The 18,840-nt window shown below is 37.6% G+C and overlaps 1 protein-coding gene across 1 annotated transcript in view; it reads left to right on the top strand.

Annotated features, from left to right (window-relative positions):
• Window positions 1-18,840, top strand: part of LOC115418666 (glypican-5-like) — a 122,826-nt gene that overhangs the window by 69,280 nt on the left and 34,706 nt on the right. The window contains exon 9 of the mRNA XM_030133207.1: window positions 14,290-14,431. Coding sequence (XP_029989067.1) covers window positions 14,290-14,431 — 142 coding nt within the window. The remainder of the gene's footprint in view (window positions 1-14,289; window positions 14,432-18,840) is intronic.

The raw sequence follows: 18,840 nt of genomic DNA, 5'->3' as shown, positions 1-18,840 counted from the left end.
TGAGTCCTCACCTTCGAGTGGTTGTCAGTCATCTATTATCATGTTGTGTGTGAAGTGTTTAATCCAATCAACCTAAATGTCAGCCCTTCAAACAGATGTAGATAATGGCAAGCAGTAAAAAAAAATAATGAATTCAACAATTAAACTGGATTTATGTCAGACTTTTAATGCTCTGGATAGCCTTGTAATATGGCTGCACGATTCACATGGATGATCCTTTAAAAAATGATGCCGTAGATTATTAATACATCAAGGTTGTTCATAACAGTGATTCATTATTTGTGCTGAAGACCAAGCTGCTGTGTTCAGGAGCCTTTAGATAAGCTGTCAGCTGAACAGTCAGACAAACAGGCAACCAGGCAAACAGGAAACACAGACAAGTAAACACCTACCAGGGCTAAAGAGCAAACAAAAAAAAGAAGAAAACAGAAAAACAGGTTATGTCTGGCTGTTAACCCTATAACGCCAAACGTAGCATATTTGATACATGTGTTTTGAAGCCCTCTACATGATAAGTGTGATTTTTTTTTTTTACTTGAAAAACCTGATTTATACTATTAGATAAATGCAATACACAGATTATCCACCAGGGGGGAGGAATTTGTTCACCAGAGGCCGTTCCAGTGACACTATTAGACTGTCATTAATGAGGAAGGAATTTTGAAAAGGAGTTACCAATGTGTTAGACATGTTCGTGTTATATTATGTTTTTGTTTGTTCAAAAATAATATTTGAGCATTGAGACCTGATGTATCAAATATGATACAAAATTGAAACTCATACATGGAAATTGATATTAAAAAAAAAAAAATGTTTTGGTTGTTCAGAAGGACAAATAAAGACTCCGGTTTCAAAGAACTAGAATTTTCTGTCATCGATTTAATGGTTCAGGCTTTACAGGGTTAAAAACTGTTAATTTAACTCTGGGGAGTGTGGCGCTATATAAACTCTCAAAAAGTGTTAAATTGAACTCTATGGGAGTTGAATCAACACTGGTCTTTTTGCTGTATAGAGAAAAAATTATTGTACTGTTGGATCTGCATAGCGTTAGCTTAGAAGTGAAAAGTTTGTCGCATAGGTCTGTCCTTTTATGAAATTATTCATGACATACGCTAGTTTCGGACTGTTAGCTTGTCCATTTCACTGCTGTCAGTGATTTAATGGTTCAGGCTTTACAGGGTTAAAAAGTGTTAATTTAACTCTGGCGAGTGTGGTGCTATATAAACCCTGAAAAAGTGCTAAATTGAACTCTATGGGAGTTGAATCAACACTGGTCTTTTTGCTGTATAGAGAAAAAAAATTGTACTGTTGGATCTGCGTAGTGTTAGCTTAGAAGTGAAAAGTTTGTCGCATAGGTCTGTCCTTTTATGAAATTATTCATGACATACACTAGTTTCGGACGTTAGCTTGTCCATTTCACTGCTGTCAGTGATTTAATGGTTCAGGCTTTACAGGGTTAAAAAGTGTTAATTTAACTCTGGCGAGTGTGGCGCTATATAAACCCTGAAAAAGTGCTAAATTGAACTCTATGGGAGTTGAATCATCAGTGGTCTTTTTGCAGTGTAGAGAAAAAATAATTGTACTGTTGGATCTGTGTCATGTTAGCTTCGAAGTGAAAAGTTAGTCTTATAGGTCTTTCGTTCTATGAAATTATTCATGACATACGCTAGTTTCGGACTGTTAGCTTGTCCATTTCACTGCAGTCAGTGATTTAATGGTTCAGGCTTTACAGGGTTAAAAACTGTTAATTTAACTCTGGGGAGTGTGGCGCTATATAAACCCTCAAAAAGTGTTAAATTGAACTCTATGGGAGTTGAATCAACACTGGTCTTTTTGCTGTATACAGTAGAGAAAAAAAAATTGTACTGTTGGATCTGCGTAGTGTTAGCTTAGAAGTGAAAAGTTTGTCGCAGAGGTCTGTCCTTTTATGAAATTATTCATGACATACGCTAGTTTCGGACGTTAGCTTGTCCATTTCACTGCAGTCAGTGGATTTAATGGTCCAATCTTTACAGGGTTAAAGAATGGCCATGTCCTCATTGTTATTCTGAACAAATGCTGCAAAAACCTTTCAACATACAACCCCAAACACATCCAGTTTAGCTGTAGGTGTTGTTAAAAAGGATGAATACTTCTCCTAAAACAGCTGGACACTATCACGTTATGCAAAAAGGTTCAGTAGAGGCTTTTTTGGCTGTGTTTTTCAAGGCATTAAAGCTGTAGCGCAGCATGTGTTTAATTGCCCACACTCATTGCAATAAAGGAACATGACACCCAGTGGAATAATGTGGCTCATTTATGTATTTTCATACCATAAAGGTGTAAATTGAGGTCTGAACACATAAGAATTGTGTGGCTGCCAGAAGATGAAATGACTAAAGCTAAACTGGTCAGTTCTGCTCATGTAAGTGTCCGTAATGGTCTTGTCATATTCGCTGAAAACAAAAAAAAAATCATGACATGGGTCACGGTTGAGTTCTTTTATTCTTTTTTTTGCTGATATTGCTTTTTTTGCGGTCTGTCTAATTTTGGTAGTGAGTCCATTAATCATGTTTACATGGAAGAAATGCCAATTCAGCATTAGTCATGCACAGACACACACAAACCACACACGCACCGTGTAATCATTTATGTATGAGATTTACTTTCTCAGGCTCATTAAGTCTGTGTAACTTGTATGTGTTAGTCTTTGATTTAATGAACACTGAAGCCTCGCTGGATGTTTTAACATGATCACATGCACATGAACACAATGAGGATAAAGGTTAGATCAATGTTTTTCTCACTATTAGTGTCCGATAAGGCTGTTTTATTTACACAGTAACATGTCATTATACAAACCAAAGAGAAGGTTGATATATATGACGGTGCAAATAGCATAGTTTTTTTTTTTTTTTTTTTTTGCAGGGTTGTAATGAGCCAAATGTTTGTTTATTAGTATTTTTAGATACAAGTAAATACAGAAGAATATTATGCATGGTATTGAAAGTCAGTATATTGTGTGACCTCTGTTTGCATGATGAAAATTTGCCCAATTATTAAGAAACATTTGACATATGTTGCATGAAATCTGTAAATATCAGTTAATTAGTGCAATAAATCTTACACCGTCTGCCCAGAAGACTTTATTTGACTTGTTAAGTGCAATGAGAGGTCACACTAAACTAAATACTACACATTTTGGTCTGTTTTTCTTCCTGTTTCATTGCTTTTCGCATGCAGTATTTCAATTACCACTCATTGCAGAGACTGAGAAATGCATATGCATGTTATAATATATCATTAGAATCTTGAAATGACTGTCTATAAAGATGTAAAGATGAAAATAGATAATCCCTCCATGGTGTTTGTAGTATAAGCCTTAGAGGGACTTGTTTCCTTTATATTACACATTTGAAACTTTGACCAAAACAAAAACTCCAACTACATGTCTGATACATTTTTCCTGAAGATGATTTCTGATGATTCTGGTGGATTCCATTAAGTTCCATTTAAGTTGCCTTCTTTCTGATGAGTCTTTAATTTGTGAAAACAGGTGATAGTCAAAGCCAAAGTCAGTTTATTGCCAGTTTTGCTATATACAGTCATGGAAAAAAATATTAGACCACCCTTGTTTTCTTCAGTTTCTTGTTCATTTTGATGCCTGGTACAACTAAAGGTACATTTGTTTGGACAAATATAATGATAACAACAAAAATGGCTCATAAGAGTTTAATTTCAGAGCTGATATCTAGTCATTTTTCATGCTTTTCTTGATAATAACCAAAATCACTTCAGTTCGTACATCAATAGCTATGGCATTGTATTGACAAAAACAGTGCTTTAGGCATTCCATGTTTTCTTTTCTGTCTGTTTTAGTCACATGATACACGCAGGAGTTAATACTTGATTGCATAATGTTTTTGATAACTTTTGATGGTCTAATAATTTTTTCCGTGCCTGTACACATCATATACGGAAGAACTGAAATTACAAAATTTGAAGGCCCCCTTAGGCAAAATGAACATAAGGAAAAAATGCAAAAAAAAAATAGAATAGAATATAAGTATAAACAGAATCTATATCATAATACTGGAAGATCTCAGTGCATCTATGTGTGCGTGTGTGTGTGTGTGTGTGTGTGTGTGTGTGTGTGTGTGTGTGTGTGTGTGCGTGTGTGTGTTTGTGCGGCTCTGAGAAATTGAGACATTTTCAACTGGCCAGTTTGGTACCTACAGTTGAGGAATAATCTCATCTCCACATTAAATATCTCAGCAAGTTGATAGGACCAATATTTTGGGAGATATTAGTAATTTTGGAATACAATAGCCTTACAATCATGTTACTATGCCCATGATGGTTGACAGGAAGTGCAGTAAAACGCTGCATGAGAGAAAATGAAGTTAAACCTTTTACCCCTGACGTGACTCTGGTGAGCGTTCTTAACGAATGATTTATTTTAAATATTCATAAAAATTCAACTGTTTGCTCAGTAGGAAAAAATTTCTAAATGTGCTGATAGAGTAGATCTTGCGCTTTCCACTGACATCGATTTCCATTGAGCATGCTCAGTGCACCCCTTGCCACCTGTGCAATAGAGGGCAAAACACAGAGCAGTGAGTCAGCCTGACTCGCTGTAAAAATAGACGGTTTGGGCTTCTTTTTACACAGTTTTCCTTGTCGTTTTTTGTTTTTACTGTTGTTTGCAGTGTTATCGTGATTGTCCTTTATATTATTATTTTTTTTACTGTGTTTTTACTGAGATTTGACTGTTTTTGGCAGTGGTGGAGAATCCCTGCTCCATAAAGTAAAAGTCCTGCCAGGTATTGATTCTACCTATTCACTTAACACAGGTGATTCCACTAATTATCCCATCTACCCAGATAAGGGGTTGTGCTCATCAAAATGGGCTGGTTCAGTGAATGGTTTGAACAAATACATGGCAGGACTTTTATTTTATGGAGCTGGGATTCTCCACCACTGGTTATTTATGACTTAATGGGGGTTGTTTTATTCCTGATTATGATTAGCCAAAAAAGTGCATATTTAAATACTACCAGAAATAAGTTTATCTTAAATTCACATAAAACAACAGAGAACATGCTGTCTTACATGTAACAGCCACTGAAACCCAGCGGTGGAGAATCCCAGCTCCATAAAGGAAAAATCCCGCCATGTATTTGTTCAGCCCATTCACTGCACCAGCCCATTTTGATGAGCACAACTCCTCATCCAGGTAGATGGGATAATTAGTGGAATCACCTGTGTTAAGTGAACAGGTAGAACCAATACATGGCAGGACTTTTACTTTATGGAGCTGGGATTCTCCACCACTGGTTTTTGGACTTCAACCAAGTGCCAAAAAGCAGTTGGACTGATTTAGCCTCTTTCAGTGAAATAATGTCTCAGGGGTTAAAGCAGTGTTTTTCAATGTTGGGGTCGGGACCCCACGTGGGGTCGCCTGGAATTCAAATGGGGTCACCTGAAATATCTAGTAATTGATAAAAAATAATAAAACATACTAATAAAAAATATATAGTGAGTTGAGAGAGACAATCACAATCCATAAAAGACATGACAAACTGAAGCTGAAACTGAAGCACTGTGGTACTGTTTATCTGTCAAATGGTCATTGTGGTCAGTTTCAGATGCTGCAGCTCTTTCATAATTCATAGTTTGAATTATTGCTTGTTCAGTATTAATTGTAATCCAGTATTAATTGTAAATCCAAGCTGGACTGACTGTACATATCCTGACCAAGGAAAATAAAATTCTCACTTTATGCAGTAATCTACACCTGGCTTTTCTGCCTCCATCCATAATTATGTACATTATATAGTTTAAATGTCATCTAAAATTAATGTTTATTTGCAACATAGTATAGCAAACTATTACATGATCAAAAACAAATTAATTTTATATATAAAAAAAAAAAGTCTCTGTTTTGAATGTCTGCGGTTACCAGAAATTTGTGATGTTAAAATGGGGTCACGAGCAAAAAAAGGTTGAGAACCACTGGGTTAAAAACAGAAATGACACATTTACTAACTTCAGTCCCTAGATATCAGTATTAATATATGTTAATTGTTATTTAAATTTTAAAGAATGACTTACCAAACAATTTTTATGCCAGTACTTACAAAAATATAGACATCTTTTCCCAACAGTTAGCTCTCCCCAGCATAAAAGCTACCACATCTAGAACACACAGTTCCCCATGGGTCAATGCACTAGCATGACTATAAACATAGAATATAACTATAAACAGCAGGGGGTTGAGGAGGCTCCCATAGTGACATATCCCATGCTCGATCAGGAACTAATCAGGCAGCCACATATAGGATCCCACTGTTGGGTTGTACTGAAAAAACTAGAAACAAATTGTGTCATAGAGGCAGGATGTTGGCTTAAATTTTGCACAGTGGGAGGAAATCAACATAATGATGCCCATATAGAATCTATGGTTACAAATGACAGGTTTGTAAGGTAGCAGTTGATTAAAATAATTTTCTTTTTTTACACTTGAATACCTTTTAATTTATTTTTCACGCAATTTAAATACAGCAGTGGATTAGATTGGCAGGTGATTCCAAACAGGAGGAAGGGTAGACTATGTAGACACAGAGCAGCCCCTTATAAACCCTCATAACCTTGACGCTATACACTCATATTTGCCCTGTCAAATGCCAAAATAAAACACTCCTGCACAGACAAGCGATGCAGAGACACTAACTTAATTATATTCTTCGTAAGTTTCACGAGATGAGGAAAATCTCTGAAGTGCAATGCCGTTATTGTGATGATGACATGAGTTGCAATACTTTAAGAAACTCTGCATCAAATTGAAATCGAATAAATTAAATAAATTGAAACCAATGAATCTGATGGAGTTCATCTAACCCTAACTGGACAAATGGTGTCAATACATGTCCCACATCTGCAGGAACAAGTCAAATGTTTTCATACTGAGGAATGCAATTGTAACAAACCCCCAAACTTTGTTATTATCATTTGTTCATATCAAGATGACAATGAAAATAGTGTGTCTAAGGCTATTTACTGAAATTTATATAGTTCTATGTAATGCCTGGTCATTTGGATTAGTAACTGTAACTTAATTAGTCTTTTTTTTTTGCATTACATTGTTGTTACGTTTATTTACTGCTACCTTTACTCTGCATTTCAGTCTGTTTTCAGTTCCACAGGGTGCACAGTTTTTAAATCTTTTTTAATAAATTGATTTCGTGCACATTCCCCTGTGTACACATAGTACACACTGTGAGTTGATGTTGTCTTTGAACAAGTTTAGAGTCACCTCTGGAAATCTTGGTCCTAGACTGTGTTTCTCTGTGGGGGAAGCCATTCATCTGAGGCACACACATTAATGTATGCCATTTATTAATTATTATTCATGCCTGTCATGTGTGCCATTTACACAGCACCACAGAACAGAGGAGGGACAAAATATAAAACAGGACAAAGGAGCATCCCTGGAATTTTAATGATTTCATCAGCTGTGGTTTGGAGGTCTGTGTCTTCCTGTCTCACCCTGTGTCTCGTCTTATCTCTCACTGTCCCATTTTGTGTTATGTGTTAATTAGACCTTTGCCGCGCTGGGTTGTGATTTACACAGGCTTTGCCCTCTAATGGGATTCTATCTGCGTAGCTACTCACATAGCCTCGCAATTAGAATTTGTATGTACGTACTCAGCCAATCAGTGCGTTCCTAATCAGTCCAGTGAGGACTGCCCCTTAATAGAAAAGGGCAGTGGTCTCAACACTCATTATCCACTTTTTTTTTTTGCTGTGACATTCCATGACAACATGGCCAAGGATGACTTAATTAGAGGACCATGTCCACTATCACTTGCAGTTTCCCAAAATCCTAAAGTATTTTTTTCACTTGTGTCACCTAAAAATAAAATGTTCTGCATTATCTAGAGCAGGGGTCTCAAACTCCGGTCCTCGAGGGCCGGTATCCTGCATGTTTTAGATGTATCCCTCTTCCAACACACCTGATTCAAATGATAAGCCTACCATCAAGCTCTGCAGAAGCCTGATAACGACCGTCAGGTGTGCTGGAAGAGGGAAACATCTAAAACATGCAGGATACCGGCCCTCGAGGATCTGAGTTTGAGACCCCTGATCTAGAGCCAGTTATACAGGGTGTCCCATAAGTCTCCATACATAGGAAAAATAAACGTTTCTTGACATAAATCATTTTTATTTATATAATATGCTCTATATGACTGCCATTTTGTCGGGAACACATTTCAATGCGTGTCCTCCACTGCTGACGAACTATAAAGAAGAAATATAAAGAAATACATGTTAGAACCATATGTATTATGTCTCCTATGTATGGAGACTTATGGGACACCCTGTAGATACATTTTATAATGTGTATATCTTTATACATAGTTTGGGGTACCTTATTGCCTTGACATACTGAATTTTCACAAATAGTGGCCAGTGCCTTTATTTGAAGGAGATTTTTATGCACACTGTTTTTAATATAAACTTAACATTTCCTAGATAATTTCATATCTGGACTTAACCCTTTCATGCATGAATTATGAGAACCTTAATCAAGATTTTTTTTTTTTTCCTGAGTGTTTTTATCCCTGTTTAGGCATGAAAATAAAATCAATGTGATTGATTTATTTTTTTTTTTTAACTCAACCTGTTTTTCATGGAGTTACAAAAATGTCCACTCAGCTACACCATGAATTTTATTCTTGAAGCAAAGAAACATGTATTTAAAACCCAATATCATAAAGTGATATGAAAACAGTGAAATGAAACCATGTTTAATGCAACTAATCTGATGTTTTCTCACATTTTAACATATTCTAATACTAGTTATTACTCACTTCATGGAGATAATATGCAAAAAATAGATATTAACAACTGATTTCCACTCAAGAACCAATCAAGAACAGCAAAGTTACAATAATGGTATGAATTGCAGTTTATGAGATGATTCATAAGTGTCCACTGTGTTGGTTGATATGGAACCAAAACAACAAAACCCATGAATATACAAGAGTAAAGCTGTAGAGTAACTGTCCACTGTAGTGACCACTATGCATGAAAGAGTTAATATACATGGGGGGTGGAGTTCTCCTTTCAGAAAGCCCATTGTGTAGCTACAATAACCCAGAAAGAACAAACCAAACACTGACAATAGTGTTGTTAACCTCCACCATTTCATTTCATTTCATTTCATGTCATTTCATTTCATTTCATTTAAGATCCCCATTAGCAACTGAAACACCAGTTGCTATTTTTCCTGGGATCTCCTCTACATTACATTACAAGTTTAACTATTTACATTAATTTTACACCATTCAGGCCCACACACACACAAGAGACATATGATACAACAGCGAATGCAGTAGAAATAAATAAATAAACAAAATAACTGCTATACATTTATACTCAGTCACAAAACAATAGCTCTCTGATATAAATCATAAGACATCGTTCAATAGTGTCAATACTCTTTCAATATCATGTCTGTTGTGAGAACAAGACAAGTTTTAATTTCTTTTGAAAACATTTTCTATAATTTTCAAACAACAGAAACCCTGGCAATCCATTCCATACACCCATGGCCCAATAAAAAACTGGTTTATCTGGTCACTGGTTTATCTTGTACAATAATAATGTTGATCAGTAAAAAAAATATGTTTTTTTTTAAAAACAGGTAATAGGTTCTAATACGCCGTTTCAGATGTCAGTTTGCATCTTAAAATGATCTGGTTGATATATTATTGATATTTTTCCTGTTAGTATGGTAGTCAATTTACTATATTTGCAGTAATTCACGTAACATTTAACCTAACACTTTGTTTTAATGCCTATTCCAGTGTAATTTTCTTAAGCAGTTCTAAAGAATTAATGGGTTTCTGCATTTTTGTTATTAAAATTCTTATCTTTGTACTTTTTTTGTAGTATTTCTCCTGCAGTTCAATACACAGGACAGACCCCTGCCGTCACACACCTGAAATAACTGTACTGTTAGTTTTACTGAAGAGTTTCACAGCCACATTGCTCAAATTCTATTTCAATTCTAGGCTTTCTTTCCACATGACTAAGAAAACACAGTCCTGCTGGAAATCCTGCTGTAATGTATTTTCGTCCTCCCTCAGCCCTCATTTGCAGTCTGATGACAAGATGGTGAATCACCACACATTGTCTGGTCCGTCTTCATGTCCCTTTGGACATGCTGTCATAGAATAACCTTGGTTCCCCTTGTTTCCTCGGCTGCCCCAAACCCAGCTTTGGTGGGGGCCAGATGTCTCTCCGTATGCATCCGCCTCGCATCTTTCCAGCACAAACTCACCTGAAGACATGTACAATACATCACCATTTGCTATTTTAATTCTTTAAACTCGTACTTGGTGGTGTGTCTTGTATTTCTTTGCCAGTTTGAAGGTTTTAAAGGTCATGGTTGTTCATATTGAAACCTTTCCCAGTACATCTAAATATTCCTTTTCATGTGCTGTTCTTTTTTTTTTTTTTTTTAATTACAGTCACGGACACACTGTGCATAAATGCCTGCTGTGGCATATTTTCCATTACAGCCTTTTTTTCAACCGGGTAAAAGTTTCATAAAATTCAGATTGAGCCAATGAAGAGAGCAGCAGAAGCATTTTACATAAATACAAACAGTACAAACAAGGACAAAAAGAGGTGCAAATTCAATCCCCTGTTGTAACCTGCTCTGACAATTCCAGGTCCTTCTGTACGTTATTCCACGGGAGAAAAAATGGCAGCGTATCTAAAAGCAATTGTGTTCTAACTCAGGGGACCAACATTTGTAGATTATTTTGAAAGTGCAGACCATATTGATTTTTTTTTTTTCCACATGTACTGTATATATACAAATTGGAAGGAAAAAGCTCAGGGAGGGATTTGTGTATGAAAACTAACCATTGTGAACATCTGCAGACATACAGAGATAGCCACTTAGCAACAGCACAGACAGGGCAGTAACAGAATAGGAAGCACAGTGGTACAATATTTAGCTTTTTTTGGTACTGGTCAGGTGCATTCATCGATAACGGATCACCATAACCCAATAAAAGTAAAAAAAAAATAAAAAAAAGTTGCTGAAATTAAGTGTTTCCTGCCTGTAGCAAGGGATAAGATATATTCCAAAAGAAGAAAACACATTTAAGTTTCATCGTGGGTTTTCCTTATGTGATTAAAATGTCCACTGTCTGTCACATCGCAGAGAAATATATAATATAGAATTTGTTTTACTTTGGAATATCTTTAGACAGTGAAAAATATTTACCTTGTGACCATCTAACAACAAACTATGATGAGAAAACACTAGTAACTAGAATTAGCCGGCATCTTTCAGTAATCACAAATGAAAACATATGTAATTTTAAGTCTGAAGTCTCTTAATTCCCAGTTTGGTCTGTGTAATATTTAATTGAACAGACAAATTTCACCCTCAGATGGTGTTATAAATCATCATGATAGATGTTACAATCTTAGTGGGATCAGCTTAACTGTATTTATAAAAATGTTATCTTCGGGGAAATAGAATTAAGTATAATGTCTGTGCAATATATCTTGTACAACACATCTTTTTCTTTTTAAAAGTGGCTTGCCTTATCTCCATCCCCAGCAGGAATTACTACCTTGACTCTCTACAACACACATTCATCACACCACCAACCAATTATAATACATGTCACTGTAAATAATTTTTTTCCTTAGTTTTTTATCATTTTATACTAGTTATGAGTTAATCAGACTTTGTCAAAACACAGTATTTAAGAGCTTAAAAAATACTTGGATGTTGGATTATATATTAAAAATAACCATGAATGAGTTCCTGGGCTGTAGGAGACATCATCATAGATCATATGACAATCTTTGGTGGTACAATGACGATCCATTATCTGTAAATGCAATTTTTTCCCACCTCTTATATAATATAAGAAAGTTACAACCAAACTTTAATAGCTTCTTCCCTATTTTTTCTGGTTTCCAGTGGCTCGGGCTGTGTGTAATGGCTTCTTGTTATTGTTGTTATCTAACTTGCTGCAACATTTTGACAAGAGCCAGAAGAAGTAAACAGGAGTCCGCGTTTTCCAAACTGTACATACGTCTCAGACATTTGCAGCATTTCCATTAATTACCAAAGCTGTGGCGGCATAATTTGCCCCAACGGAGCATTATGACAAACCAAAAATGTCTTTAGACTCTATTATGGCTCATTTGTATAAATCAGACATGGTGCACGTCAGAGTTCAGACCAGCATCTCATGGATATTTTTCAGTGTCTGCAGTTATTTCATCATTTATTTGTTTGGCAGCAACAAAACAATAAACCGTTTACTGTAGCTGAGATACAGCACTCAATGCAATGATTTTTGAACTGAGTAGGAAAACGCTATTATTTATTTATTACCTCCACCAAGGAGGTTATGTTTTCATCAGGGTTTGTTTGTTTGTTTGTTTGTTTGTTTGTTTGACTGTTAGCCAGATAACTCAGAAAGTTATAGACGGATTTTTATGAAGTTTTCAGGAAATGTTGATACTGGCACGAGGAACAAATGATGAAATTTTTGTGGTGATCTGGGGGGTGGTGGTGTATTTTGATGAAATTTTCTGGAAAGGTTGATACTGGTACAAGGCACAAATGATTACATTTTGGTGGTAATGGGGAAGGGGGGGGGGGGCAAATTTTGATGAAATTTCAGGAAATGTAGATACTGGCACAAGGAACAAATGATGCAATTTTTTTTGGGGGGGGGGTGATTTTGATGAAATTTCAGGAAATGTTGATACTGGCACAAGGAGCAAATTATTCAATTTTGGTGGTGATCTGGGGGGGTGATGAAATTTCCTGGAAATATTGATTATGGCACATGGAACAAATGATTCAATTTTTGTGGTGATGGGCGGGGTGGCAGTTTTTGATGAAGTTTCAGGAAATGTTCATACTGGCACAAGGAACAAATGATTCAGTTTTGATGGTGATGGGAGGGGGTTTGTTTGTCTGTCTGTTAGCAAGATAACTCAAAAAGTTATGGAAGGATTTGGATGAAAATTTCAGGAAATGTTGATACTGGCACAAGGAACAAATGATTCAGTTTTGGTGGTGGTGGTGGTGGGGGGCAAATTTGGATGAAATTTCAGGAAATGTTGATACTGGCACAAGGAGCAAATGATTCAATTTTGGTGGTGGTGGTGGTGGGGGGCAAATTTGGATGAAATTTCAGGAAATGTTGATACTGGCACAAGGAACAAATGATTCAATTTTGGTGGTGGTGGTGGTGGGGGGCAAATTTGGATGAAATTTCAGGAAATGTTGATACTGGCACAAGGAGCAAATGATTCAATTTTGGTGGTAACTCGTGGGGGGGGGGGGGGGGGGGCAAATTTGGATGAAATTTCAGGAAATGTTGATACTGGCACAAGGAGCACATGATTCAATTTTGATGGTGATCTGGGGGGGGGGGGGTGATGAAATTTTCTGGAAATATTGATTATGGCACATGGAACAAATGATTCAATTTTGGTGGTGATTGGGGGGGGCAGTTTTTGATGAAAGTTTCAGGAAATGTTCATACCGGCACAAGGAATAAAGGATTCCGTTTTGATGGTGATGGGGGGTGGGGGTGGGGGGATTGTTTGTCTGTTAGCAAGATAACTCAAAAAGTTATGGAAGGATTTTGATGAAATTTTCAGGAAATGTTGATACTGTCACAAGGCACAATTGATTTAATTTTGGTGGTGATGGGGGGGGGGCTGATCTGCCTTGGCGGAGGTCTGTGCTCTCCGAGTGCTTTTCTAGTTTGTTTATTTAATGATGCAATCTGTGCGGTCCTTCTAAAAAAACAGATTATATCGCTCAGCCCTGCATGACGTTTTCATACAGTTTCATAATTAACATGCCACAGCATCCACACTGTGCCTTAACTGAGCTGTAGAAAATATGGAGTCAACACGGATGGCGTGACCCCAATTACCCTTTAGTCTGCTCTGAGACCGGCATGTGTCCCTGGGTGTGTTCATGAGTTTGACCATATTTGTTTGTGTGCATATTTTTGAGGCCTTCAGGTACTTTGCAAGACAGAAACTTAATATAATAAAAGAGCTCCTTTTACTTAATTCCTCTCTGATTATTAAATTATCATCACAGTGGACTATATCGCTTGACCTTTAACCCTATTATAGTTTTTTATGATCTACTTTTGCACTTTATGTAGCTTAACCAGATGTTTAAATCACGTGGGCGCTCTGTGTAACATGCATTTTGTGTGTTTGTGTTGTGTTTAGGAGCTGTTAGTGGAGCTTGGTTGGGCGAGCAAATCCAGAGGAAGGGGGGAGGAAGAGGAGGGAGGGAGTGCGCAGACAGAGGGAGGCAGCGGAGACGACTGTGATGATGAAGATGGCTGTGAAGCATCTGGTGAGGGGAATGGTGAGTCACAAACAAAGCAGACGAGCAGAAATACAGGAACAAACATCAGCAAACAAACACCCACACGCATAATCACATGCATTCGTACGCGCATTCTAAGCTGTTGTTTTCGTGCACAAATAGAAAACCTGTTTTTACGAATACGTAAGGTAAAACACCCAGAAGTATATAAACACTCATGGATGGCGGAGGTTTTAAAATACTGCTGCATCCACATATCTTGTGCCAGCAGGGAAATGCCCAGAGGGAAGGATAGCACTGAGAGATAGATTCAACTGTCCTTCCTCTTTCTTCCCCTTTCTTTCTTTCTACACCCTCCTCTCACTTTTTCCATCTCTTCTTCTGCTGGTCTCAGCAGTTTACCGCATTTTCCACTCAGTCAGGATAAAGAATGCACTATCAACCAGGTCACCCAAAAACAGAAATGGAAAAATAAACTCTAATTATTCATTTATCTCCTGACTTATTCATTGTGCTTATGCTTATACATAATACATGGGTGTCACAGGGAGATCTAGGGAGCCCTGCGAGCCTTGAAGCAATCCACCAGAGTGAATATATTTAATATAAGACACAATTTAAATTGTTGACATGATAAACTTGCTTTACACTCTGGCTGACGGCCAAATGTGATGTTTTCTGTCTTTGACCTATACCACTAGGTAATAAAACTGCACTTTGTATTCTCAGTTTTCTCAAAGTTATGATTGAATTTGCAGCACGTGATTGGATGTTTTCTGCTCAGTTGTTGCTAAAGATGTAATGCAGTGTTTTTGGTGTCATTGGGCAAAAATTCCACAATTATCGTAAGTGCTTAATCAATAATAGATCAGAAAATTAACTAAATATAATTAGATAAGAGTGCAGGATGTGGGTAGTGACCAAACGAATAAGATCACTGGAAATGGAAATGGAGGAAATGAGTTTCGTCTGCAGAAAGGAGCTAGACTCTCCTTCCTTCAGAGATAGGAGGAGGAGTTTGGCTCAGAGTAGAACCGCTGCTCCTCCACATCCAGAGAAGGTGGTTGAGTGGTTCAGGCACCTAGGATGGATGGATGGATGGATGATGATAGATTGATGGATGGATGGATGGATGATGATAGATTAATGGATGGATGGATGGACAGATGGACGGATGGATGGAAGGATGATAATAGATTAATGGATGGATGGATGGATGATAATAGATTAATGGATGGATGGACGGACGGACGGATTATGATAGATTAATGGATGGATGGATGGATGGATGGATGGACGGACGGATGGATGGATGATGATAGATTAATGGATGGATGGATGGATGATGATAGATTAATGGATGGATGGATGGATGATACATGGATGGATGGATTGATGGATGGATGGATGGATGGATAAAATAATGTAATAAAATCTGCATTAACATGAATATGTAGTCCTCCAGACTTACATAACAATTAGAATGAATGTCGACTTTCAGTCCAATGACAAAAAAAGTGTTTAAGTTCTAGAGTTCATTCACAGCCACATGGACTCTGTACTCAGCTCCACTACTTCCTGAACTTCAGGTGGCTCCTTTATTTCCTGTCTTTCATTATTGGACACATTGATTAATCCAGGTGTGTGTAATTAATCAGTAGTCACAACATAAAGTAGCAGACACACCTGGATGAATCAGTGTGTCCAATAATGACAGACAGGAAATAAAGGAGCCACCTGAAGTTCAGGAAGTAGTGGAGCTGTGCATAAAGCCCATTAACAGAAAAATGTTTTCACCATAGATTTATAAATGTCTACGTTTGGGGCAAATCTATGCTCTACTGCCACTTCATTCCAGTTTTTTGCAGCATAACGGCTAAATGTTGCTTCTCCATATTCAGTCTTGTCTCAGGGCTTGTCTAGCTGACCTGAGGAGTCCTACTCAGTTTATATTCCTTAAACATATCACTAATGTACTGTTGACCTTTAGATGAGTAGCAGCAACATTTATCCTGCAACTTGCAACTGAAGTGGTGTAATGTGCTCTTGTGTCTTAGTCCAGGGTAAAACTCTGACATCAGTTTGATCCAGTGCAGTTAGAAGACCAGTACAGTAATGGACTGTACTGGGGGCAGTGCAGAGGCTGCTGCCCCCCTTCAGACACACAAATGGGGGGGGGGGGGTAAATATGTGACTGTAATTACTGTAATTACCAACGGCTTATCAGGTTCAGTCAGATGTAATTCCTACTCTGTGGGTGGATGCAAAATGTTTCTGATGTAATAGTTTCATTAGGGGGCCAAGCCCGCGGGGACTGGGGGACGCGTATGCCAGCATACGCGTTCCACAGTTCCAGCGGTGCTGTGGAACCCTATTGTTTTTGTACGGATTTTTTTTTATTATTATTATTATTATTATTATTATTATTATTATTCATTATTTTTATTCTTCCGTTGATAAAACTGTTACTGCAGCCAAAACCGTACATGGTACAGCGGTGCAATTTGGAGGGTTGGTCCAGACCCCTGCAGGGACCTCAGACGCAAAAATGCGCATATAGTCACCAGCAGGGGGCGCTATAATCAAGGATAATGCGTTTTGGTCTATAACTCCCACACCGTATGTCGCACATTCAAAAAACCTTATATCGTCAGATTCCCTGAATAGTAATGAATCAAGTGAGCTAGGCCACGCCCATTTCCGCCATGACTTTTTCCCCCGCAAAATCGGAAAAATTGAAAAACTTACTTTTTCGAACTCCGACTTGGGAGTTTGTCCAATCTGCGTGAATTTTGGCACATACAGTCTTCTCATGGACCTGATCTAACTTATCACAAGAATTTTGTTCAGTCGAAAAATGTGCAAATTATAACAAACAAATTTCAGTAGCTAGCTAAAAAAATGCTAAGTGTTACATATCTCGGTCAAAATAAATGCTATCAACACCAGATCTTAGATCCTTGGTTCTCATGTGACTGTGAGGGTATGAGCCAAATTTGGTGAATGTTGGCAACTAGGGGGCGCTGCAAATGTGGAAAATTTATATCTCTTAAATGGCTGCACCAATTTCTACGAAATTTGGTGGGTATGATGGAGGGCCCTTCTTGAGGCAATATCTTGAAGGTGGGTGTGGCTGAACAATGTGGGCGTGGCTTATTACAAGTTAAACAACAAACATTTCCTACAGCTGAACTGTTCTGCTGAGGGCTGTGAAATTTCTATGGACCCTATAGAATAGGACACAGATCTACCAGAGCAAAAACTGTGGATGTGCGCCACTAGGTGGCGCTATAACGGACAAATATGCGTTTTTGCCTATAACTTCCAAATTTGAATGACACATTCATAACTTACATCTTTGTATTCCTTCGATAGAGATGAGTCTTTGACATAGGCCCCACCCACTTCCACTGCATATTTTTCTTTCTAAGTTGCTAGATATCGAAAACATACTTTTCGAACTCCTACTAGGGTTTAAGCCCCGTTGGCTTCAAACTTTGCACAGACAATCTCCAGAGGCTTCTGATCTAAAGTTATCACATCAGCTTGCTGCTGTAAAAAATGTGCTAATATGAACGAACAAATTTTTTTGCTAGTGAAAAAAACACATATTCTTGAATATCTTTGTCAAAGTATATGCTATCAACATCAAACTTATATACTTCTTTTAGAGGTCAGCCAGATGGTCTGTACCAAATTTGGTGCAAATCGGACATAGGGGGCGCTATAAAAAGCGAAACACCAAGTCACAAAAAAGTTGGTTCCGATTCACAAAAAATTTGGTGAGCATGATAAAGGGTCACTCCTGAGACCAGCTGTAAAGTTTGGTAATGATTGGTCAATGTGGGTGTAATTTATTACAACAAATCCAGTCCCACACATTCCTCCTTTGCATTCCTAATGCATTGGTCCCATTCCAGTGAATGCAGGGAATCCGGCTCCAGCTGTTCCTGCAGCCTAAAGCGTACATGGTAGAGCGCTGACATTTGGAGGGTTGGTCCAGACCCCTGCATGGAACTGAGACGCAAACAATTATATATGTCCACCAGCAGGGGGCCATAGAACCAAGGCATATGCATTTTTGTCTATAACTCCCGCACCGTGTATCGCACATTAAAACCTCATATCCTCAGATTCCCTGAAAAGGGTTGAATCATGTAGGCATGGTCAGGCAGATTTGGGGGATGACTTTTTCCGGCAAAATTGCGAAAACTGGAAAACCTACTTTTTAAAACTTCTACTTGGGATTTTTTTCCGATCTGCGTGAATCTTGGCATGTACGCTCTTCTCATAGAAATGATACTAAGTTATCAAAAGGATTTTGTTTGGTCCAAAAAATGTGAAAATTATTGATGAATAAATTTTTGTGTAGCTAGCTTAAAAAATGTTAACTATTACATATCTCGGAAAAATTAAATGCTATCAACACCAAATAGTAGGTACTTGGT

This window comes from Sphaeramia orbicularis, chromosome 4, assembly GCF_902148855.1.
Source record: "Sphaeramia orbicularis chromosome 4, fSphaOr1.1, whole genome shotgun sequence".
Taxonomy (NCBI): domain Eukaryota; kingdom Metazoa; phylum Chordata; class Actinopteri; order Kurtiformes; family Apogonidae; genus Sphaeramia; species Sphaeramia orbicularis.
Note: the sequence above shows the minus strand (reverse complement) of the source record. Positions and strands in the feature narration are given on the sequence as shown.